This window comes from Chrysochloris asiatica, unplaced genomic scaffold, assembly GCF_000296735.1.
Source record: "Chrysochloris asiatica unplaced genomic scaffold, ChrAsi1.0 scaffold00026, whole genome shotgun sequence".
In the NCBI taxonomy this organism is placed as follows: Eukaryota; Metazoa; Chordata; class Mammalia; order Afrosoricida; family Chrysochloridae; genus Chrysochloris; species Chrysochloris asiatica.
Window position 1 is genome coordinate 10,541,783 of NW_006408544.1, and position 25,846 is coordinate 10,567,628.

General features: G+C 37.4%; 1 protein-coding gene across 1 annotated transcript; it reads right to left on the reverse strand.

The window, feature by feature from the left end:
• Positions 1-1,227: 1,227 nt before the first annotated feature.
• Positions 1,228-25,683, reverse strand: LOC102826842 (selection and upkeep of intraepithelial T-cells protein 2-like). Its single transcript, XM_006839856.1, has 6 exons — positions 25,630-25,683; positions 23,764-23,840; positions 22,985-23,358; positions 17,991-18,272; positions 3,009-3,131; positions 1,228-1,268 (listed from the first exon to the last, which is right to left on the reverse strand). The coding sequence occupies exons 1-6, from the start codon at positions 25,681-25,683 to the stop codon at positions 1,228-1,230; spliced, it is 951 nt and encodes a 316-aa protein (XP_006839919.1).
• Positions 25,684-25,846: the final 163 nt, after the last annotated feature.

A 25,846-nucleotide genomic window follows, 5' to 3' on the forward strand; every position in this document is an offset into this window, starting at 1 on the left:
ACTATGTTGTTGTTGTTAAGTGCCATCACATCGATTCTGACCCATAGCAACCCTGTATAGGGTTTCCAAGGAGCAGCTGATGAGCTATAACCTGTGACCTTGACGCTCAAACTGACTTGTGGTCTAGCGCATTAACCCACACTGCCATATTTTAATATATTCTTTCTTTGCCGTTGTTTGCCTGTTTGTTTGCTTGCTTATTTCCCTACTGTCTTGTGTGCCAGTTTTCTCTTCTTGCCTCACCTGACAGTGAAAAACAACTAAGCCCAGACAGCCCAGACACAACTGTACACTTACAGTCCTACCCATCAGAAAAAAGCCAATACTAATTGTTATATACCTGATCAACAACAACAAGCATCAGCCAATCCAATCCTAAACTGAGCTGCATGAATGGTTAACAGAGAATGGTGAACACACTTCCATCCCATAATTACATCCACCAGGAGGCAATTGGTGAGTACCCAAGAATGCACCAACATACAATCAACTTAATACAAACATGACACCACACTGTCTCAAAGCAACAGATCATTTCTGTTCATACACAGAAACAAAACAGTAGCTGAAACAAGTATCCAATAGGTAGAGCTAGAAAATGTTTATGAGGAAAAAAATATATTGGAACTACCTGAAAAAAAATCAAGAGAATGATATTGAGGTACCTCCAAATGATTGGTAGAAAGGTTGAGAAAAACGAGGAAAATTTCAAGAAAATATTACAGGAAAAACCAAACAAAATAAATAAAGGATTAGAGATACTAGAAAACTTGCAAATAGAAATCCAGAAGATTAATGCTAAGGTTTCAAATATGAACAATGCATTGAAAGGGCAAAGAAATAGATTCAACCCAATAGAGGCCTGAATTAGTGAGTTGGAAGATAAATCTCTCAATGAAAGTAAGCTAGAAAACTAATGAGGAAAGAGAATGAAAAAAATCCAAAGGAAGCCTAAGATTTATGTAGGACAACATGAACAGTGATAATTTATGGGTAGTAGGAATTTCAGAACAAGAAGAAACAAAGAAAAACACAGAAAAGATAGATGAAGCATTGTAAGAAGAAAACTTCCCTAACATCATGAAAGAGGAGTTGATAACCATTCAAGAAGCTGAATGAACTCCAAACAGGCTAGACCTCAAAAGAAAACCACCAAGACATATCATAATCAAACTATCCAAATTCAAAGAAAATAAAGAATCCTGAGAGAAGCTCAAGAATGTAAAGTTAAGTAACTGGAGGACTGATACGACTAAGCTCTGATTTTTCTAAAGAAACCATGCAAGCAAAAAGGCAATAGGAAGATGTATACAAAACTTTTAAAGAATGAAATTGCCAACTAAAAATAATATACCCAAAAAAACTGTCAGTCAAATATGACAGCAAAATTAGAACATTTCCAGATGAATAGAATTTCAAGGAATTTGTAATAACTGGACCAAAATTTTAAAAAAATGAAAATGAAAAGGAGACCTTTGGACTGAGAACCAACAATAGCAGAGAACAACATGAGATTAACATACATGGAAATACCACCCAGAAATTAACCCACATAAAGAACTATCCAAAGTAAAACAAACTAACCAGCAAAACAGAGTATAAGAAAGCACAGATATCAACTTATAATGAAGAATAATACAATACAAAAAGAGCAAAAGGTCTAGTTAGAGAACATCATAACGGTGAGGAAATCAAGCAAATTTCAAGATAAAATACACTGTTCTAAACAGGGGAAGAAATTAATAAATTACAGGTAAGCTCAAAAAATTTAATACACTTTCACAACAAATCAAGTTAAAGGAAAACCATGAAGAATTTAGTAAACATGGAAACAATAGCAATGAAGAAATTGACAGGAAAACACACAAACTAATTCATAACAGAAAATTATGTGGAAAACCAAAAATAGCTGCAACACACACACAAACACAAAAATGTAGCAGAATGACAGCAATCACTTCAAGCCTATCAATAATTAAACTGGATTAAATGCACCATTCAATAGACAGACAGTGGCAGAATAAATAAGAAAATAGGATCCTTCAACATGTTGTCTACAAAAAAACAAATCTTACACACAAAGACAAAAATCAAAAGATAGAAAAAATTGCATCAAACTAAAGGCAATTAAAAGCAAGGAGAAGAGGCAAAATAAGTTTCTGATAAAATAGACTTCAAGGCAAAGACGAGCATAAGAGACAAAGAAGGACAAGAGGACATAACCGTAATACATATACATTGATGATAAAGCCTTAAAATACATAAATCAAACTTTAATACAACTGACGAAAAAAATAGACAAATCTATAATATTAGTTGTTGTTATTAGGTGGCATTGAGTTGGTACTGACCCATAGCGACCTTATGCACAGCAGAGCAAAACACTGCCTGATCCTGGGCCAACCTCACTACTGTTGCCACACTTGAGTCCATTGATGTTGCCACTTGGCCAATCCATCTCGTTGGGGGTCTGATCCTCCACCTTGTTGTTGTTGTTGTTAAGTGCCAACTAGTCGGGTCCGACCCGTAGCGACCCTGTACAGGGTTTCCGAGGGTGTAAATCTTTACGGGAGTAGAAAGCCTCATCTTTCTCCCGCGGAGCAGCTGGTAGTTTTGAACCGCTGACCTTAAGGTTCGCAGCCCGATTCGTAACCACTACGCTACCAGAGCTCCTTACCAAACATGATATCATTCTCCAGTGACTAGTCCTTCCTGACAATATGCCTGAAGTATGAGAGATGAAGTTTGGCCACCTTGGCCTCCAAGGAGCACTCTGGCTGCCCTTCTTCCAAAACGAATCTACTGGCTCTTTTGGCAGCCCATGGCACTTTCAATATTCTCCTCCAACACCTTTTAACTCAAAAGCATCAATTCTTCTACTGTCTTCCTTATTCACTGTTCAGCTTTTGCATGCATATGAGGTTATTGAAAATACCATGACTTGATTCAGGTGAACCTCAGTCACAAGAATGATGCCCTCTCAGTTGCCATATTCCCATTCCACTTACCTCTCAATCTGAGGTAAACAGAAGAAATGAGCATGATGATGAAGATGATCAGCACACTCATGACCACAGTCATATCTTCCAACCACATAGTATCCAACTGGAAATGTGGATCAGAAATAGGGACTGGAGAGAGATGTACAAATTAGAAAGGGCACAGCAGGAAAAGACGGGCTGAACAACAAATTTATGATAGATTTAATTTTCAGGTGCCAAGGAGTCCTGTTGGTGCAACTAGCTGAAAGATTGACAGTTCAAATCCACCCAGTAACTCTGCAGGAGAAAAAAAACTGGTGATTTGTTTCTTTATAGATTTCAGTATAGACAACCATAGGGGGCTGTTCTACTCTGTAATAAGGGTCATTGCTACTCAAATGTCGACTTGATGACACACCAAACTCCATCCTTTCTGGACCTATGTGAATAATGCTTATGTGGATGATTCTGGAAAGGAGTATGATTTAATCTTAATAAACATGAATTTGGGTTTATTGACAACAAAGATAGTGAGGATGGGAAGTAGGGATGGAGATTCCTCAAATCTACGCTATTTAAAAGACAGTAGAAATAATTGGCAATATTCTTGAGAAAGAAGAGAAGACTCAGACGACACCATAATTGCTAACCTCAAAATCATGTAATGAAGATTAAGAAGTTTGCATATTCCATATGTTCTGAGCTTATATAAATAGAGGATGAGGGTCTCATCTTATTAATATCTATTTCATGCTCCATAGTTTGAGACAAATTTTCTGCTGTTGATTAGGTCAGCAATTCTTTTTATAAAATACTCTTTAAAAATATAGCAAAATTACTCTGGAGGAATGTGTTAAGGGAATAGGAAAATGAGATAACAAACATTCAGGAGAAATCCAAACTTGTTTTTAAACAAAATTAAAATTAAAAATTAAATTGTTTCAAAATGCTAAGAGGGTATGTGTGTGCATATTTTAATCTAAATTGATTTTTCAAAATTATTTTTCCTTCTTACATGACTAGAGTTATTCCATGCTTAGAAGGAAAGTTAAGGTGAAGGTGGTGTACAGGGGAAGGAACGCATGAAATGAACTGATGAGGAGAAAGATGGCTGTGGACACACATGAAGTCCAGCTTTTCCACGGGAAAAGAACTCCAGAAATAAATTCAGGCTGGAATTCTTAATAGCATTTATACTTATGATAATGATAATAATTGTTGTTATATGTAGTTGAGTCGGTTCCAAGCATAGCAATCCTATTATGTAGGGTTTCCAAGGAGCAGCTGGTGTATTTGAACTGCCAACCTTGTGGTTCACAGTCCACTGCTGATCCTACAGCACCACAGCATGAGTCCATTGATAATTATAGCAAACATTCATATTGTTTGTACAGCAAAAACTGCAAAAGTCCAAACCTGTATAAGATAAAACATGTCAGAGAAGGAAAAACTCAAATATTTTCTACTAAAAGGAGCTATGCTGTTCTTCTAAAGTGCTGCCAAGCTGGTTATGACTCATAGAAATCCTATAAAGGGTTTCTGAAGAACAGCTGGTGGGTTTGAACCACTGATCTTGTGATTAGCAGTCCAGTATTTACACTACAAACCTACACCAGTACTCGGAGAGAAGCTACAGAGAAATGGAAAGACTGCACTCTATCAAAGACAGAAAACTTAGAGATCCAGACAAACAAGTCACCCTCTACTTGTAGCTCTCACAGGTTTCACTGTATTGTATATGAGGCTAGTCTAAATGATTTTCATATGTTGTTATTATTGTTGCTAGGTGCTGATGAGTTGGTTCTGACTCATAGCAACCCTATGCACAACAAAACAAAACACTGCCCAATCCTACACCATCCTCACAATTGCTGGTACACTAGAGCCCATTCCTGCTGCCACTGTGTCAATACATATTATTGAGGGTCTTCCTCCTTTTTGCTGACCCTCCACTTTACCAAGCATGATGTCCTGCAGGGATTGGTGCCTATTGATAACATGTCTGAGATTGAGAGACAAAATATCACCATCCTCACTTCTAAGTCACATTCCATTTGTATTTTTTCCAATACAGATTTGTTTGCTCTTCTGAAAGTCCATGATACTTTTAATATGCTTCTCCAACATTATGACCCAAATGACTCAACTGTTCTATGGTCTTCCTTTTTCATTGTCCAACTTTCATATACATAGGAGGTAATTGGAAATACCATGGCTTGCATCAGACATACCTTAGCTCTCAAATTGATTTTTGTTCTTGAACACTTTAAAGAGGACTCTTGCAGTAGTTTTGCCCAATGCAATACATCATTTGATTTCTTGACTCGTGCTTCCATGAATGGTGATTGTAGATCCAAGCAGTCTTTGACAACTTAATCTTTCCACACTTATCATGATGTTATTTATTGACCCAATTGTGAGGATTTTTGTTTTCTTTACATTGAGGTACATTTCATATAGAAGACTGTATTCTTTGATCTTCACCAGTGAATATTTTAAGTCCCCTTTGCTACCAGCAAGCAAGGTTATATCATTTATGTATCACAAGTTGTTAATGAATTATCTTTCAATCCTGATGCCATGTTCTTCTTCATATAGCCCAGCTTCTCAGATTATTTGCTCAGCATGCAGATTAAATGAGTCTGGTGAAATGATACAACAACTTTCTTGATTTTTAAAACACTCAGTATCCACTTGTTCTGTTCAAACAACCTCTTCTTAGTCTAAGTACAGGTTCCTCATGAGCAAAATTCTTTACAATGTTATCTATAGTTTGTTCTAAGCCACACAGTCAACTGTCTTTGCATAGTTAATAAAGCACAGGTAAATATCTTTCTGGTATTCCATGCTTTCAGCCGAGATCCATTTGAAGTCATCAGTAATCTGATCCTAGCTTGATTTTTGGCAATTTTCTGTTCATTTACTATTTTTTAATTACCTTTAGCAAAATTTTACTTGCAGGTGATATTAGTAATATTGTTTGATGATTTCCACATTTCATTCATTGGGTCATCTCTCTTTGGAATGGGCAATAATATGGATCTCTTCCAATTGGTTGGCCAGATAGCTGCCTTTCAAATTTCTTAGTATAGAACAGTAAGTGTCTCCAGGGCTGCATCAGTTTGTTGAAATATTTCAATGAGTGTTCTATAAATTCCTGGAAGCTTCTTTTTCATCAATGTCTTCCATGAAGCTTGGAATTCTTCCTTCAGTACCATCAGTTCTTGATCGTACACTACCTCTTGTAATAGTTGAACACTGGTCAATTCTTTATGGTATGGTGACTCTTTGTATTCATTCCATCTTCTTTTGATGCTTCCTGAATCATACAATATTTTCCAGTGTTGTTTAAAATGTTGTTGCTAAGGGTCATCAACTCAGTTCTGATTTATAGAGACCATATATAACATGGGTCCTAACCGCTTCACTTTCAGTTGGCAGCATCACTAGGACTCCTTTAATGCATATTACTATATCAAGGATGGCACAGTGGGCTATGCATTGGACTGCTAACCACAAGACCAGCTGTTCAAACCACCAGACACTCCAAAGGAGAAAGATGAAGCTGTGTGCTCTGGTAAATATTTAAAGTCTTGGAAACCCTATGGAACTGTTCAAACCCACCTCAGAAACCTATACAGAGTCATTATGAGTTGGAATGGACTCAACAGCACTTATCAATAACAACAATAGGGTTGCTATGAGTTGGAATTGATAGAACAGCAGTGGGTGAGTTGCTACTATATTATCTTCCTCTTTTCCTTTGGAGAGTGATGGGTGTGGCATTTAATTTACTGTCGTTGCTGCTCTTTACTAGCATGGTAACGTTCAAGAATCAAGTGTGGACTTGATTAAAAGAAATTTAAAAAGACACCTTCTGCCTGCTTTGGTTCAAGACCATTCACAAAAGAAAATTAATAAATTAAAACCTCTAAATAGCCCAGTCCAACTTTATCATTTCTGCATTGTGATTTTTGGCTACAGGTCCAGCTTATCATTTAAAATTTTACTTTACCTTGCTGATCCTAACCAAGTATATAGAATTTCAATGGGGAGTCTCATGAATAAAGCTGAGGGCCAACTTCAAATATTCTGAGTTTCAGTAATACCCAAGCATTCACAGTATCATTTTAATTTCACTTCCAAAGAAAATCAAAGGGATGAAGGATCGACTTTAGGAGTCCATGCACACCATGATATTGAGCCATATTTTTGTGAATATATGAACTTTTTTGAGAAGAGGGATTTTTTGCTTTTCATCAGTATCTATTAGATATCTATGATCCCAGAAGTTCTAAATATACTGAATTAAAATACAAGTAGAATCAACATATTTAGAAAACAAAATGATCATTCAAATGTCTTGGTACTAACAGAGCTAGTATATTCAAGGAGTTTTCTGGGGTTTTTTTTCCCTTTAAAAAAGAAGCACCAGCAGTTTGTATCACTAAGCCCATAAAATTCAACTTCCTGGAACCCAAACTCTATCACATGTAAGATAAGCACTAGAATATTAGCTGCAAGGTTGGTGGTTCAAACTCACCAGCTGCCTCTCAGAAAACCTCTACAGGGTTGCTATGAGTTGGACCAATTGGGCAGCACAGAACCACAGCAACAATAGTTCACATAAGTAGTATTCTTCTTTGACTAGATGTCTTATCAGAGATGGGACATTCAGGGAAATTTTTCCAATCAGTTCCCACAACTTGGATCCTGCTTACCTCGTTTCTTGTTACGTAGATAGACGTTGAGCACCACGATTATAACTACTGAAATCCCGAAAATACCCAGACTTATTACCAAAGGAGAATTTATGCGGCAGAAACTACCTGAAGAAAAAGAAAGATAATAACTTTAGAGTTACTGGTGTGGGAGTGCTTTGAACTGGGGAGAGCTATGCCAAGAAAGCATGCACTATATTCTGATTCCATTTCTCTGTGTTTACTTAGCATAGACTAAGGCTTAGGCCTCAAGGATCAGGAGGTGACTGGTCAAAGCAGTATATATTGGATAGGACAGCTTTTGGACTGAGGCTTAAGTAACCTGTAGGAAAGCAACTCCTTTTACTTTTCCCCACCAAGTCCATCTATCAGTGAAGCTCACTGGAGAACACAAGATGGTTCTAAAGAGATTGGACGATTGCTCTGGGGACATCTGAACTGCCTAAGAGATCCTAAGAGCTTTGGATAGACCAATTTCATGAATGAAAGTCTCTTCATAAAATAAAATGTTCAAAATCTTTGTATCATTGACTAATTAATTTCTGTGAAATGTTCTACGTTATGATGTGGGCACTCAATACTACAGGTGGTATCTATTCTACAACTGGAGAGTCAGACAGTTTAACCTTGTGGCTAAGTGATGGAATATAAGAAACTACTTGGTATGCATTCAAATGTTTCCCCACCACCACCACCACCACTAGCTGTATAAAGGAGCTCTGGTAGCGTAGTGGTTACAAGTCAGGCTGCCAACCTCAAGGTCAGCAGTTCATAACTACCAGCAGTTCCACAGGAGAAAGATGAGGCGTTCTGGTCCCATAAAGATTTACAGCCTCGAAAACCCTGTGCAGGGTCACTATGAGTCGGAGCCGACTCCACAGTACTTAACAACAATGAGCTGTATGCTTTTAGGTAGGATACTTCATTTTGCTATGCCTCATTTTCATTACATGAAAAATGAGGTAATATTATTTATCTCAATGAATATTATGAAGGTTTGCTGCATGAGTAATTGTGAAACCCTTGGTATAGAACTTGTAATATGAGTTTCTTGTGCTGATGTGATAATTCCTAAGTCTTCTTGAAAATTACCCATTTGAAATAACTACAAAAATGTATTCGAGATAGTTGAATAAAATATTAGGAGTTCAGATTTGTATATGAGGAACTACTGAAAAACAGGGGCTTCAGCTTGATAATAATAACCTCAAATTGTCTCTAACTATGAATCTCCTAAGAGCATTCATAGGTGAAGACAACACTTGTTACATGTGAGCTGGCTGATGTGTGCTGTCGAGTATTGTTGAGTCATTGACTCATAGCAACGCTGTATAGGGTTTCCAAGAAGGAGCTGGTGGATTTGAACCTTGTGGTTTAGCAGTTCATTGCTTATCCTACAATGCCTCAACCAGGACCTTCGTGTGACCTTAGGCAATTCAGTAAGGTGTAAGGTACACAGAGGCAGATCTGCAATAAAAGAGGACATGTAGTAAAAGGTAAACTGAAGCAGCTAAAGAAAACAGCACTTGTAATAAGTAGACACATCATGGAAAACAAGTCTTTAAAGGTCTGAAAAACCAGTTGTTAGAAAAGAGTTTACTTTTATAAAACAGCAACTAGAAGAGATGAAAATTATGAGTTTGTAACTTTCTGAAGTGTGAATCCTCCCCAGCCCCACAGCTATGATGGTAAATGGCAGCCTGAGGCTATAAAAACAGGTGGGAGCGTAAAGGGGAAATCCAGGAAAAGAAAGAAGTATGAAGAGACTCAAACTAAACATCTGAGTCAAAGCTCTGCCAAAATACTCAGCTGACACCTAAACTACACATGAACAGTGAAGAGTCTAAAGGGTTTGTGAAAAAGCAGAAGAGACCACTGAAAAATCTATTCATGAAAGTTAAAATTGTCCCAGATGATACCTATGAGTTTGATGTAATGTATCCCCAAATTATGAATAGCTCTATTTTTATTTCTTAAATTTGTCCCAAATCTTAGCAACTCACTTCCAAATATAGTATAACTGAAAATAGATGGAAACATTTTCTCTTACGAAAATTAAGGTACTTGATGTTGTAGCCAGTATAACTTTCCCTGGTAGTGGTGGTGGTTATGTGCTGTAGAGTCGGTTCCGACTCATAGCGACCCTGTACAGGGTTTCCGAGATTGTAAATCTTTACGGGAGCAGAAAGCCTCATCTTTCTCCCACAGAACAGCTGGTAGTTTCGAACTGCTGACCTTGAGGTTCGCAGCCCAATACGTAACCACTACACTACCATAGCTCCTTGGGTGGTCTATTTTTTTTCCAATGTCATAAACTGTTTACTAAGTGACCTCTTCTCAGCCATTATTGCCCTGTGAAGTTAAGACATTGCTGTCTCGGTCACTGAACCCTTTTAATAAGTCAAGGGAGAAATCTATTGAAATGATTTTAGCAAGATAAAATGAAAGAGGAAGGTCTGAAAGCAAGTCTGCTTAAAAAATCTATAATTTTGGTCACACACATTTCTTTTTCTCACATTTAGTTGGTATAAGTTCTGACTCTATGACCTAGACACTATGTCCAGCACAGGGTCCAGTTCCAAAACACAGCAATAAATTGTTTTAGGAGTAAAGTGTTAAAATGTTTTCCTAATTTGCTTTGAAAGCTATCACCAAAGGAGAAAAGGGATTTCAGTATGATTGAGGTATAAGACACTGAGGCTTTCAAACAAACAGTAAGAATCTGCAGTGTCTGCAACCATAGCAGAAAGATAAAAGTATATGGGATCAGGAATAGGTGTAGGGCATATATTTAAACTTATACCCCAAGAGTTTAGCACTTCGTGAGGTGATGTGGCATCAGAATCAAGGTTTATTCAGCTTTAATTGTCCTGTTTTTTTGTTGCTCCCACCCTCCATGCCCACTTACCTTGCTGTATTAAATGTAGTTCAACACTAGACCCAATGAGAAAGAACAGTAGAATAACCACAATCATGGTCACAATCAATATCCAATGAGTATTCCATGGAAACAGTTTGTCTGAAATAGAAAATCCTACCACTTAGGAAACTCAGAGTGTTTGGACCCACCAAACTAGCAATGATGGTTCAACCAAAGCATGTTTCCTACTAGACCAAAGTCAGTTTGGGGAAACAGTTATAATTGGGTAGGAACAGAAGGTAGGTTCTGAAGTGGGGCTGGGTCTGGTGAAATTTAGAGGCTGGAGCAAAGGTGAGTATAGACCTGTCTCCCTATGTCTCCCCATCTATTCTGTTGCTTTTCCTCCCTGGCTAAAGGGGAGGGACCAAGCTAGATTGCTCCCAGTAAGTCTCAGACACAGGTTTCCAGTGGTCACAAAGTCAACTCCAATTCCTTCGGACTATTTGTCTAACCAGTACGTATGGAATCCTGGATTCTCCAAAGAATAGGGTCTGAAATGATTCTTCTTAGTTCTGGTAGCGTAGTGGTTATGAATCGGGCTGTGAACCACAAGGTCAGCAGTTCGAAACTACCAGCTGTTCCATGGGAGAAAGATGAGGCTTTCTGCTCACATAAAGATTTACAGCCTCGGAAACCCTGTACAGGATCGCTATGAGTCAGAACCGACTCCACAGCACATAACAACAACAACAAAGTTCCACTTAGAGATATAAATTTGTATAGGCTCTCCTCATCTCCTATTCATGTCAGTAAGCATATGCTTGGTCTCATTTTGTACATGGACAGCAGTCATTTTGTTTGAAAATCTGATATCCTTCTTCCCAGAGGAAAAAACATTAACCTATGTAAAAGGTGTAAGTCATTATGTCCCAAAATGCTATACAAGTATATGAATCCAGGAAACTACTACAGAGCCAAGGAAAAAATTGTTCTGTTATTAACATTTTTGTGTTCGATGCAGAACAAATTCAGACTGAACCGATGACTTTCATGCATGTAGTTCAAGGGTCACTATGAGTAAAACCAAGTTAATGGCACTTACAAAAACAGTTCATGAGACAGAAAGCCACTCCTCTATCCAAAAGAGTTCTTGTATCCTGAAACTCAGTGCACTCAAAAATAGCTTTATCAGCTCCAAAGTCAGACAGGGACAAAGTCCTAAATATAATTCATTTTAAGTAATAATTTTCATCCTAAATTTTTAATCTTATCCAGGTTTTTTGACTTTGAGTGAATGGAAGATAAGGTATCCCTAAGATATCTGTCTCTTTGAGAACTGAGTTTTCTTCCTCAAAACTTGTGGTAATTACAATCCTTTCAAAGGACTGTGTTTTAAAATGGCATACCTACTTTATGAAAAGGAACTCTGATGCATAGTGGTTACAGGTTGGGTAGCTAACCTCAAGGTCAGTAGTTCAAAACTATCAGAAAATCCGTGGGAGAAAGATGAGGCTTTTTGTTCCAGTAAAGATTTACAGCCTCAGAAACCCTATACAAAGTCACTATGAGTTGGAACTGACTCAATGGCACATAACAACCACCACTACTTTATGAAAATGTTAACTGGAAAAATATTAGGTAAGTCAAAAGAATTCCTATGAAAATCATAGAAAAATATCAAGATGTGAAGCGATTGTTTCTTGTCATATCTTACATGTAAGTCTACACCATTCTGAAGGCAGTGTTTCCAACTCTCTAATCTATCCTGGAAGAATTCTGTGCTCTTTGATTTAAATCACTTCAAAATGGCAGTTTGGACATTCTCAAGAGATTTAAACATGTTTCTTTTCCATATTCTTAAATTTGAGGAACAAAAAGAAATCTGAAGGTGTAAGATCAAGGCTGTATGATGGATAGGGTAAATTGATATGAAATTATCATAAGGCAGCCTTTGCTACCTTCAAAGAATGATTAAGCGCATTATAACTGCTTGTCCTTTGGCTCAACTTTCCTAATCTTCTTCTCACCAGTGCAGTCTTCACTGTTCATACTGTCTTTTTATTAAGCCATCAGGATCATCCTGTGATCTTAAAGAAATTCAAGATTGATTTTTTGTTTCTAAGTGCTGCCTAGTGAGTTATGACTCATAGTAACTCCATTTATAACAGAACAAAACATCCTCACAATTATTGTTATCTTTGAGGCCATTGTTGTAGCCACTGTGTCAATGTATCTTGCTGAGTGTCTCCCTCTTTGTAACTGACCCTCAACTTTATCAAGCATGATGTCCTTCTCTAGGGACTAGTCCGTCTTGAAAACATGTCCAAAATACATGAGATGAAGTTACCCTATCTTCACTTACAAATTGCATTCTTGCTATACTTCTTCCAGAACAGATTTGTTCTTTCAGCACTCCCTGGTATATTTAATATTCTTTGTCAACACCATAATTCAGTTGTATCAATCCTTCTCTGGTCTTCCTTGTTCATTGTCCAGCATTCACATACGTAGGAAGCAGTTGAAAATACCTAAGTCCACAAAGTGATATCTTACCTCTTTAACACTTTAAAGAGGTCTTTTGCAGCAGGTTTGCCCACGGCAATATTTGATTTTTTAAATTACTGTTTCTATGAGTGTTGATTGTGTATCCAAGCAAAAGGAAGTCTCTGACAATGTCAGTCTTTTCTATGTTATCATGATGTTGTTTCTTGATCCAATTGTAGGATTTTTTGCTTTCTTTATATTGAACTGGAATCCATATCAAAGACAACAGTCTATAAACGCTTCAATCCCTCTTTGCTTTCAGCAAGCAATGTTATATCATCTGCATATCACAGATTGTTAATGAGCTTTCCTCCAATCCTAATGCTGTGCTCTTCTTCATATATTTCACCTTCTTGGATTATTTACTCAGCATACAGATTGAATAAGTATAGTGAAAGAATACAACCTCAATGCACATCTTTCCTAATTCTAAGTCACACACTATTCCCTTCTTCTGTAAAAAGACTGCCTCTTAGTCTATGTACATGTTCAACAGGAGTACAATTAAAGGCTCTGGATTTCTTATTTTTCAGAATGTTATCCATAGTTTATTATAAACCACACAGTTGAATGCCTTTGCATAGTTAATAGAACACAAGTAAAAATCTTTCTGGTATTCTCTGCTTTCAGCCAAGATTCAACTGACATCAATAGTGATAGCCTTTGTTAAATATCCTCTTCTGAATCTGGCTTGAATTTGGCAGCTCCCAGTCAGTGTAATGTACTGCTACAATAATTTAATTATCTTCAGTAAAATATCACTTTCATATGATATTTATGAAGTTGTTCAGTGATTTCTATATTTCATTGGATCACCTTTTTTTGGAATGGGTACAGATATGGATCTCTTTAGTTGGTTGGCCAGGTAGCTGTCTTCCAAATTTCTTGGCATAAATGAATGAGTGCTTCCAGTACTGCTTCAGTGCAAACATTTCAATTTGCATTCATTTGATTCCTGGGGCTTTGTTCTTCACTAACGGAAGTGCAGCTTGAATTTCTTTCTTTAATACCACTGATTTTTGATCATATGCTACCTCTTGGAATGCTTGAAAATTGATACATTGATTCTGTGTATTCCTTCCATCTACTCCCCCACTCCTGCCCCTTTGTATCTTCTTTAGATGCTTCCTGTATCATTCACTATTTTGCCCATAGCATCTTGAGTAGCGTAGTGGTTACGAATCAGGCTGCGAACCTCAAGGTCAGCAGTTTGAAACTTCTGCTGTTCTGAGGGAGAAAGATGAGGTTTTCTGCTCCGGTAAATATTTATAGCCTCGGAAACCCTGTGCAGGATAGCTATGAGTTGGAACCGACTCCATGGCACATAACCACCAACATCATCTTGAGTAGTGCTGACCTATTCTTCTCTTTCGGTTTTCCAACTCTGGGTCTTCACACATTTCATTGTGATATTTTACTTTGTCTTCTCAAGCTACCCACTGACATTTTCTGTTCATTTCATCAGTTTTTTCATTCATTTTAACTATTCTCTGTTGAACAGCGTGTTTCAGAATCTTAAACATCCATTTTCATCTTTTTCCTATCTTTTAAATTACCTTTGCCTTCTTTTTCATGCATAAATTTCTATTAAGATTACCCTTTTGGATCCCAGAATAGTTGCTGTAACCAGCTGACCTCTCTGCCTAGAATTCGATTGGTACAGTAAATATATACTAAGAAGCCACTGATTTGATTAGTCATTTTTAAGGCACCCTATAGCTTTCTGCTCCCGTAAAGATTTACAGCCTCAGAAACCCTGTACAGGGTCGCTATGAGTCAGAACCGACTCCACGGCACACAGCCATGACCATAATGAGTCCTGGTGTGGTGCCGTGGGCTAATGCACCAGACTGCAGCCATTTGAACTGCAAGATCGGTAATTCAAGCTCACCAGCTGCTCCTTGGAAACCTTAAACAGGGTCCTTATGGGTCTGAACCGACTCGACAGCACTTAACAACAACAACAATAAGACTTGTTGTTAAGTGCCATCAAGGCAATTCCGACCCATAGCAACCCTGTATGGGATTTCTGAGGAACAGCGGTGAATTTGAACCGCTGACTGTGGCTCAACCAATCTTGCAATCCAGTGCTTATCCTACAGTGCCACACCAGGACTCATAATTAGACTAAGACAAGTGTTTTACTGAGTGAACTTGTCTACACTCATTCGCCAATTACTGAGGCATAATGAATCATGTTTTGTGTGGAATAACCCTGACCATGCATAAACTTAAACCCTAGTAGTCATTCTTGTTTGTTTGTTTTTAACCAACTTTCTTACTCTTTTATTGTTGTTGTTGTTGTTAAGCTCATTTGAATAGATTCCAACTCATAAGTGACGTGTATATGGTTGCTAAGGAGTGGCTGGAGAGATTGTACCACCAACCTTAAGATTCAAACCAACTTTGCAGTCCAGTGCTTATCCTACAGCATAATACCCAGATGGCTACCCTTGTATACCTCTTGTTATTTTGTTATTTATTGAACTTGTAAATAAATTAACAAACATTTTGTCTCTTCTCTCTTTGTGTCTGTGTGCACACATGTGCACAAATGTACACACATATGTGTGCTGTTTTGTGAACTCTGGGAGCAGGCAGTGGACAGTTCAGTTTTCCTTTACCCCTTGCAATAGTTTATTTTATGGGATTATCTTGCTGTTTCTAATATAACCATAATGTGAAGTTTGGTTTCTTTCAGAAAAATTAAAAAATATTCTGACTGTATTAAATTACTAAACTGGTTAGGGGAACTTTTAAATTATAGTCATCTTAATATTAGAATTGCTCTCAGCATCTGCCTCTACCATTAATTTCATGGGCATCCACAAACTCTAAGTAACTCTGATAGCGTAGTGGTTATGAATCGGGCTGCTAACCTCAAGGTCGGCAGTTCGAAACTACCAGCTGTTCTATGGGAGAAAGATGAGGCTGTCTGCTCCTGTAAAGATTTACAGCCTTGGAAACCCTGTACAGGGTCACTATGAGTTGGAACCGACTTCACGGCACATAACCACCACCACCACACAAACTCTAATGCATACATATTTACTTAGCAGTTTATAAGGCACTCATTTGGCTTTATTTGAATCATTCAAATATCAATTATTTATCAATTATTTATATTAAGAGATATCAACTTAACCATACAGTATTTGAAACAGCTGGGGTACAACCATTGAGGTATATAAAACTAAAAACAGTTTCTATGTCCATATTTTAGAAGGGAAGATAGACTTGTTATAATAAATAATAAATGAAATACATGTTGTTGTGGTTGTTAAGTGCAGTGGAGTCAGTTCTAACTCATATCTATCTTGTATAGGACTTTTGAGGAATGGCTGGTGGGTGGGAAGTTCAGCGCTCATCTTACAACATCACACCAGTGCTCTTGGTTAAAACAAAACACAAAAAAATCCCAGCAAACAAACCCAATGCCATTCAGTCAATTCTGACTCACAGTGACTTTCTCATCTTTCTCTCATGGAGCAGCTTGTGGGTTCAAACAACTAACCTTAAAGTTATCAGTCCAAATGTTTAGCACATTGTGTCACCAACGATCTTTTATTTAGTTGGAAAAAACTGTTCGTATTGTTTAAAGATAGATAAATAAAGCAGGGTAAGGAGTTTTAGGAATCCCAGGAAGTGGGGAAAAGTTTGCATTTTCAAGTTAGTTAGGGTAGTCCTTCTTACGAAACTGAAATTTGAGTAAAGACTTAAAGGTGATGAGGGAATTTAATGCAATTAAGAGCATGCTAGGAAACTGGTTATGCAAAGACCCAAGACAGGGGCATATCTTGCTTGGCTAGGAAATAGCAAGGATGTATCTGTGACTGGACTTCAGTGAACAGAGGAGAGCATTAGGAAATGAAATCAGCTAGGTAATGAAGACTCTCATTGAAGGAATGTGAGGGATTTTACTCTGAATAAAATGAGAGTCATTGCAGGGTTTAAACAGAGGGGTGATATATTATGACTCATTTTTAAATGGGTCATTTAATCTATATGTTGAGAATATGCCTAATGGATAAGAATACAACTAGGGAAAAGTTTGAGGGTGCTATTGCTAAAATGTATATCATGTGTGATAATATCTCAGAACTGAGATGCAAATACAAAGTGATGAGAAAGTGGTGACGCTCTGGATCTATTTTGAAGTGCAGCTATTATTCACACATTTTTTCTACACAGATGTGATATTGAAGATGATTTAAAAAATGAGAGTCAAGATGACTCCAAGGTTTTTTATCTTGAAAAACTGAAAATATAAAGAGGCATGGGAAGGCAGTAAAAAAAGCAAAGTAGGAATTAATGAGGAGTTTGGCTTTTGGCATGTTTGGTTTGGGATACCTACCGAACTTCTAAGTACGAACAATGAGTCTTGAAATGAGGAGACAGTTTGAGAGAGCGTTTAGGGCAAGCAGTGTAATTTGAGGAGCCATCATTGTATTATGGAGTCCTGGTGTGCCGCTCACTGTAGGATAACCACTGGACTTCTAATGGTAAGGCCAGTGGTTCAAACCCACCAGCTGTGTAAACCCTATACAGGGTTGTTATGAATCATAACTGACTCAACAGTACTTAACAAAACACCATTATCATCATATTGCTTATACTTAAAACCATAAGATGGGATGCAGTCATAAGTGAGAGAAAAGATTTGAAGATGATGCTCTAAGAAAGGAATTCCAACATAAAAAAGGTAAAGTAAACATGATGAATTATTAAAACACAATAAGAAAGAAAACAGCAAGATAATCAGTAAAGCCCAGAGAAAATAAGGTCCTGGAAACCAAGAGAAGAAAGCATATTGATTTTTTTTTCTTTAGCTTATACATTTCATAACATTGACTGACATTTGAAGAATGAACAAACAGACCTCACCTGACAGGACAATGCTGACTCTTTCCTCTTGACCAGTTAATGGGTTTTGAAGACAACACGTGACATTTCTATAAGATTTATCTTTAAGGAGGAGGGTCATCTTCATGCTGAACAATTTGGCACTATCCATCGAGTAGGATGTGAATACAGATGGCATTATCTCTCCTCTGTTGTTTCTCCAACTCATCAGAGGCTGTGGGAACCAGCCTTCTGAATTACATTCCACCAATACCCCTTTGATATTAGGAGGATGCACAACAATCTGTATATCTAAGTTTGTAGCTGGTTGGAAAGAAAGAGAAAACCTTGTATTTATAGTTTAAGGCAAGAAACTAAGCTCCCACCCAATCCCTGTGCCCTTAAATATATTATTAACCAAGCTTTGTGTCATGACAAGGTACTCAAAGGAAAAAAAAAAAAGGAGAAGTCAGACTGAAGGCTATGGTATACAAATTAACAATATGACTCTACATAAGATAAATGGGGAAATGAATTCTCCATATGCCCTGATTCTTTCACTTATTTGTCAGTTTACCTGAGTGTATTTATTGATGTACATATTATTGATGAGTCCTATTGTGGTGCTGTGGGTTAATGTGCTGGACTACAGTGTCAGTTTGAACTGCAAGGTCAGCAATTCAAGCTCACCAGCCGCTCCTCAGAAACCATATACAGGGTCGCTATGGGTCTGAACTGACTCGATGACACTTAACAGCAACAACAGCATTGATGAGTTACTAAATCTAGATGACTTTGTTAGGTCTTTGAATTATAACAATGAACAAAAATAATCAAGATGCCAGTCCTAATGAAATTTATGGTTTAATGTTTTTGTACCTTCATCATTTTGACATCCTGACTCACCATGATAAATTATATGAAAACAATAAATTTTATAAATATAAGTTTTCAACTTCAATTTATTTATTATTTGAATACAGCAAGTATTTGCACGCAGTAAACAATATACTACTGCTTTCAAAATAAATCAGTGGATGTCAGATTAGAAAAAAATACACATACTTGAAATTTCTCAGGACAATGTCTGAGACATAAGACTTTCCTGTGTATGGGCAAAGAAAGAATGAGTAGACAACTAGAATGCTACTCTAGAGCATCACTTCCTAGTGGAACTTTCTGCAATTATAGGAATATTATATTTGCATTTGTCAATATGACCTGCACTTGTAACATGATAGTATTCATTCTTGCTGTGTTGTTTTCTCACTCATAGTGAGCTATTTCTGACTCATCGTGACATCAATTCAAGAGTGACTGTGGGTTTGAACTGCTAACCTTGTGGTTATCAGTCCAGTGTTTATCCTACAGTGTCACACCAGGGCTTTTGATACTATTAGACATCTGAAATGTGGCCACTATTACAAGAAGAAATGCATTTTCATTTTAATTATCTTGACAAATTTAAATAATCACATGTTGCTACTGGGTAACATAATTGTGTTAGAAGTTCAGCAAGAATGCTCCTTAAAAGCTGGGATGGTGAGACTTAATCTCTCACAGTTTGGACATGTTATTAGGAAGGATCAGCCTCTGGAGAAGGATATAGTGCAGGGTCAGTGAAAACAGGAAGATCCCCAAAGAGACGGAATAACACAGTGACAGCAACAAGTGGACTCGAAGCTAACAGCTGTGAGGATGGACCAGAATTGGATAGTGTTTCATTTTGTTGTACATAGAGTCACTGTGTGTCAGAACCAACTTGGTGGCATCTGACAACAACAACATGCAATAAGGATGTTAAGTGTGAATTGACCTAGAATACTACTCTTACACAATAACACTCAGGAATCGCTTTAAGTCTACTTAAGTTCTTATCTCCTTTCTATTTCTTTGTCATTTAAAATACTTCAAGGGTGAGGTACTTGACTTACATGCTACATATTGGCATACATACAAATTGGAGGGCACTCAAGATTATAAAATCCTTTAAAAATGGATTTAGGCAAATTATTGTTGTTAAGTGCCACTGTGTTGGTTCTGACTCACAGTGATACTTTATAGGATTTGCAAGGAGCAGCTGATGGGTTTGAGCAGTGGGCCTTGTGGTTCGCAGTCTACTGCTGATCCTGGAACTAAGTAGTATGTGAATTGAGTCAGGGAGAAATGGAGATCAGAATTATCATTAAGGAGATTATTGCAAAGATTAAGACACAGGCATTCCATCAGTTAAGAATGTCCAGTTTATAGACAATGCCTGTGGTGGTGGTGGTGGTTATGTTCCATGGAGTCAGTTCTGATTCATAGTGACCCTGCATAGGGTTTCTGAGGCTGTAAATCTTTACGGAAGCAGAAAGCCTAATCTTTCTGTTGAGCAACAGCTGGTAGTTTCGAACTGCTGACCTTGAGGTTAGCAGCCTGACCAAAATGCCTACTTGCTTTTAATGTTATGCAAATTTTCAAAGTGAGGGCAACAATTTTTTTAATCAAAATCACCTTCACTTGCTTCACATGTTGCTTTGAAATAATTGATTAAAATTTCTTGATTTAAAGTAAGGCAAAATAAGAACCATATGTACCTTGTCCAAATACCAAAAAATTATTAAAGACACAATTAGGAACAGATTTCATCCATCAGTTAGGAACAGATTGCATTCATAATGTGGTAACTATTTACACTTTTCAAGCCTTGACTTGCTAGATTGAAGGATTCTTTGGGCAAAATATTGAATGATGAAGAAAGCATCAAAAGAAGATGGAAGATATACATAGAGTCAGTGTAACAAAAAGAAATGTTCAATGTTCAACCATTTCAAAAGATACCATATAATCAAGAGCCAATGGTACTATAGGAAGAGGTCCAAGGTGCATTAAAGGCACTGGCAAACAACAAGCCTCCAGGAATTGATGGAATAGAAATTCAACAAACTGATGCAAAAATGGAGTCACACATTAATTTATACCAAGACATTTGGAAGACAGCTACCTAGCCAACTGATTATTAGAGATTTATATTCGTGCCCATTCCAAAGAGAGGTGGAAATCATCAAATAATATCATTAATATCTTATGCAAGTAAATTTTTACTAAAGATAATTCAAAAATGGCTTCAAAAGTACATTGACAGGGAAATTCCAGAGGTTCAAGCCATATTCAAACGAGAATGTGAAACAAGAGATACCATCACTGATGTCAGATGGATTGTGACTGAAAGTAGAGAATACCAGAAGGATGTTTATTTGTTCTTTATTGACTATGCAAAGGCTTTTGATTGTGAGAATCATGACAAGCTACAGACAACATTGTAGAGAATGAATATTCCGGAACACTTAATTGTGCTTTTATGGAACCTGTACATACACCAAGAGGCAGTGGTTTGAACAGAACAAGGGGATAATAAATGGTTTAAAATCAGGAAAGGTATGTTACAGGGTTGTATTGTTTTACCATACTCCAACAATCGTTGGAGAAGGATGTCATGCTGGGTAGGGTGGAGGGTCAGAGAAAAAGAGGAAGACCCCCAACGAGATGGATCAGCCAGGTGACATCATTGATGGACTCAAGTGTGGCAGCGATAGTGAGGTTGGCCCAGGATCGAACATTGTTTCGTTCTGCTGTGCATGGGGTCACTATGAGTCGGTTCCGACTCGATGGCACCTGACAACAACAACAACAAGAAGTCAATTTGTATGCTGAACAAATAATCTGAGAAGCTGGATTATATGAAGAAGATCATGGCATCAGGATTGGAGGAAGACACATTAACACCCTGCCATAGGCTGATGAAATAGCCATGCTTGCTTAAAGCAAAGAGGATTTAAAATACTTACTGATGAAGGTCAAAGTCCACAGCCTTCAATATGGATTGCACCTTAAATATAAAAATCCTAAGCACTGGACCAATAAATAACATCCATATAAATGGAGAAAAGATTGAAGTTGTCAATGACTTCATTTTGCTTGTATCCACTAGTAACATTCATAGAAGCAGCAGTCAAGAAATCAAAAGATGTATTGCACTGGGCAAATCTGCTGCACAAGACCTCTTTAAAGTGTTCAAGAGCAAAGATGACAGTTTGAAACTAAGGTGCACCTGACCCAAGCCATGACATTTTCAATAGCCTCATATGCATTTGAAAGTTGAGCACTTAATAAGAAATACCATAGAAGAACTAATGCGTTTGAGTTCTGGTGTTTGCGAAGAATATTGAAAGTACCATGAACTGCCAGAAGAACAAACACATCTATATTGGAAAACGTAAAACCAGAATACTTTTCAGAAGCCAGGATGACGAGACTTTGTCTTTCATACTTCAGAAATAATTATCAGGAGGGAAGACATCCCTAGAGAAGGGCATCATGCTTGGTAAAGTAGAGGGTCAGAGAAAAAGAAGACTCCCCCCGCCCCCAACAAGATGGATTGAAGCAATGGCAGTAGCTAGTGGGCTCAAGCTTAACAACAATCATGAGGATTTAGCAGGAGAGGGCAGTGTTCTGTTATACATCTGGTCACTATGAGTGGGGATTGACTTGACAGCACCTAACTACAACAACCTTTAATTTTAAAAGTCATTTTACTAATGTGTTAGAATAATTGAGAGGATAGCAATAAATCCTAAAAGGATTCTGTTTATCCTTTACAGGTTTAACATTGTATGTGTATTGCTGATCAGTGCCGTCAAGTCTGTTTGGACTTATAGTCACCCTAAATAAGTTTTCCAAGGAACAAATGGTAGGTCTGAATCATTGACCTTGTGGTTAGCAGTCCAGTACTTATCCTACAGTGCCTTACCAGGATTCTAGTTTGTGTTTATATATACTGACAGTACTTGCTGATAGAGCTGATGGTTACACAGATATAATTTTCATTCTTGATCCTCCATTCTTCCCAGATTAAAAATCAAATTCATGAATTTGAACTTGCTAGCCAAATCATATAATATGTAAAAGGAAAAGCTGATAATTTTCTTAGTAATCAGTTTCAGGTGGGGTAAAGATCATGGATGCATATAAATTTCAAAGTCATTCATCCTTACCTGTCACCTTCAGTTCTATGATAGTTTCATCATAGAAATTGCCATTCTTGAAGAAGCAATGGTATTGCCCATCATCATCTACACTGACTTTAAGGATCCTGAGAGTCACTTTACCCTCTCCAATGGCTTCTTTCAGGAACTCTGTTCGCTCCACATATTCGGAGATCGTTTCTCCATACACATCTTTACCATTCCTGTACAGGTGAACAGGCTGTGTGTAACGATCCCGGAACCAGCGCACCTCCATGTGTTCTGCACTCTGTGGTGGGGATAGCTGGCAGCTGAGCTCAACTACTCCACCTAATGGAGCCAAGATTGATTCCGCTGGAGTAGTCACTATGAACTGTTCTGAGAAACGAGAGAGCAACAAAAGGCTAAAAGCATGAGTCAGAATGCCAAAAGCCTCCTTTTACTATATGTTTTAATATGCATTCCAATATGGATACACATCTCAGAGACTTTCTCACTGCAGAAGAGTACATAAATCATGCTCCTCAATATGAATGTTAGGTTCTCAAACACTTATATGCTCTTCATTTCTTTCTTATCCTTAGAATGTAGCCCAATCTTGGTACATGCTAAAGAAGATTGATTGATTACAAATACTTTTTCCTAACCATAAACTGGATCCTACAATTCCTACTCATTAAGCAATATAAACAATAGATCAAATCTGAGGAGCAATGGTCAAAAGGACTTGTCACTGTTGCTTCTTCCTTGTTATTTTTGGATACAGTTAAAATTTTCCAGACTCATAAAGACAGGGGAAAGATTCATACCCAAACTTGGAGTAACCATCAGAAGAAGGAGTATGGCTGCAAAGTATCTTGAAAGATATAGTCCTATAGTTTCCATTCTGTGACAAGAAGAAAACCAGATTAAGAAACAGTGAGAACAGAGGTAAGAAGTTAAATATACTTACACATCTTTTTTTCTGCAGAAATACTGTGAAATATGAATACCAGATAAAATGCAGATGAACTTTTAATATAAGTGTTCCTCATGCACTATTTGGTGACCTATAATTTTATTTGCTAAATCTGCCAATGCTACTCTCAAGATTGTTCAATGCAATGGCCAAGTTTAGTCAGCCACAAGCTTCTTTGTAAAAATCATTCCCTTCCCATTCAAATTTTGCTTGTTTTTTGGTTTTGTTATCATCATCAAATAAGTTATCAATACTTAAGCACTGATACACAGTGGGTTGTAAAGAGCAATGTCCATGATTTGAGCCTGTCAACTGCTGCATGGGAGAAAGATAAGGCTTTTTTGGTTCCAGCAAAAATTTAAAAGCCTTGGAAACCCTATACAGGATTGTTCTGAGGTAGGAACCTTGAAGGAATTTAACAATAACACCAACAAAGTAACAGATCCAGGGAATAGTTCCTGATGTTCAAAATTTGGCTTGCCAGAACCTCTTTGGAAGCTCCATACAGGGTCCCTATGAGTCGGAACTGACTCGAGGGCACTTAACAACAACACACACGATATTTGACACATTTGGCTACATTGAATTGCACATACAGCTTCAAAACAGAGACTTTACCTTATTATTCTGGTGAGTGAAAAAAGTGACCACTTTAAAAGGGAATATGACTTCTTTTATTTAGTTGAAGCCAAACATTTAAATTTTCTGTTTCTAGAGAATCAAAGTTAGAGACAGGCAGGTGGACCTATCTGATGAGTAAGGACCAAGAAGAAGATGGTCTGTTTTGGTCCAATGTAAAGGATTTTAATTTGTTTCATAATGGTTTAGCATTTGGAAACAGGCAAAGATAATAGTATCTTTTGCTCCTTCTGCATTCCCTGCCAAAAAAAGTTACTAGTGATACAGAAAAGTGCAGAAGTGAACAGATAGTTGGATAGATATAATAGTGTGAAAACATGGTCTTATGTAAGGACAGGCAACTTTTATAATTCTGAGTAGTGCCATTTGTTCTGCAGCATCGTGGCAGAAAGGTCTGTGAAAACTTGACCATGAAGATGACATCTAGATTTTCAAAAATGAAATAGCTAGGGAGCTGCAAAGAGGATATATATATATACACATGTATACAAAGAAGCAATATAGTGAGGCCACTTCATTTGGATCTCCCTCCTCCTGTTCCTCGCAATACTAAGTAATTTTCAACTCTCCTCCCCCTTTGTGGAACAAGAAAATATGCCAAAATAACAGAAGGCAGCTTGAGATAATAACTAAATAAAGCCAACAAGAAAGGGCTAAAATGGCTTCCGTTCAGTTGTACAAGCACAGTAAGAAAATGTGTGTCTGATAGTAAGGTTTGGATGTCACAGGCCAAAAAACATCTTTTTTGCCATGACACTTCTCCCTCCATCCTCCATTGTATCTTCATTTATGTTAATTAGCTCATAAAATGAAAACATGGTCCTTAGAATTATATATATATTTTTATATATATATATATATAACTTCCTTGTTAGAAAGTGCATAAAAATGAAAGTAACTTGCTATTTGAGAAACTCTAACTGGAGTCCTGGTATTATGCTGTATGATAAGCAATGAACTGCTAACCATAATGTTCATAGTTCAAACCTTTCAGCCACTCGTTGGAAACCTTGTACAGAGTTGCTGGGAGTCAAAACCGACAATAATGCATTTAATAACAACAGCATCTGAGGTATACCTCTGAGCTCCTTGCTTTCATGCTTTCAATCAAATTACCCTTCACCTTCCTCATCTTGACATCATCTTTATTGGGCCAAGATGGGAGTCTCCCTTAACTGAAAATTGTTTTTCTTAGGTTATCAGGTGCCATTGAGTCAGAACTGACTCATAGTGACCCCATGCACAGCAGAACGAAACAATGTCCGATCCTGGGCCAACCTCATAACCGCTGCCGC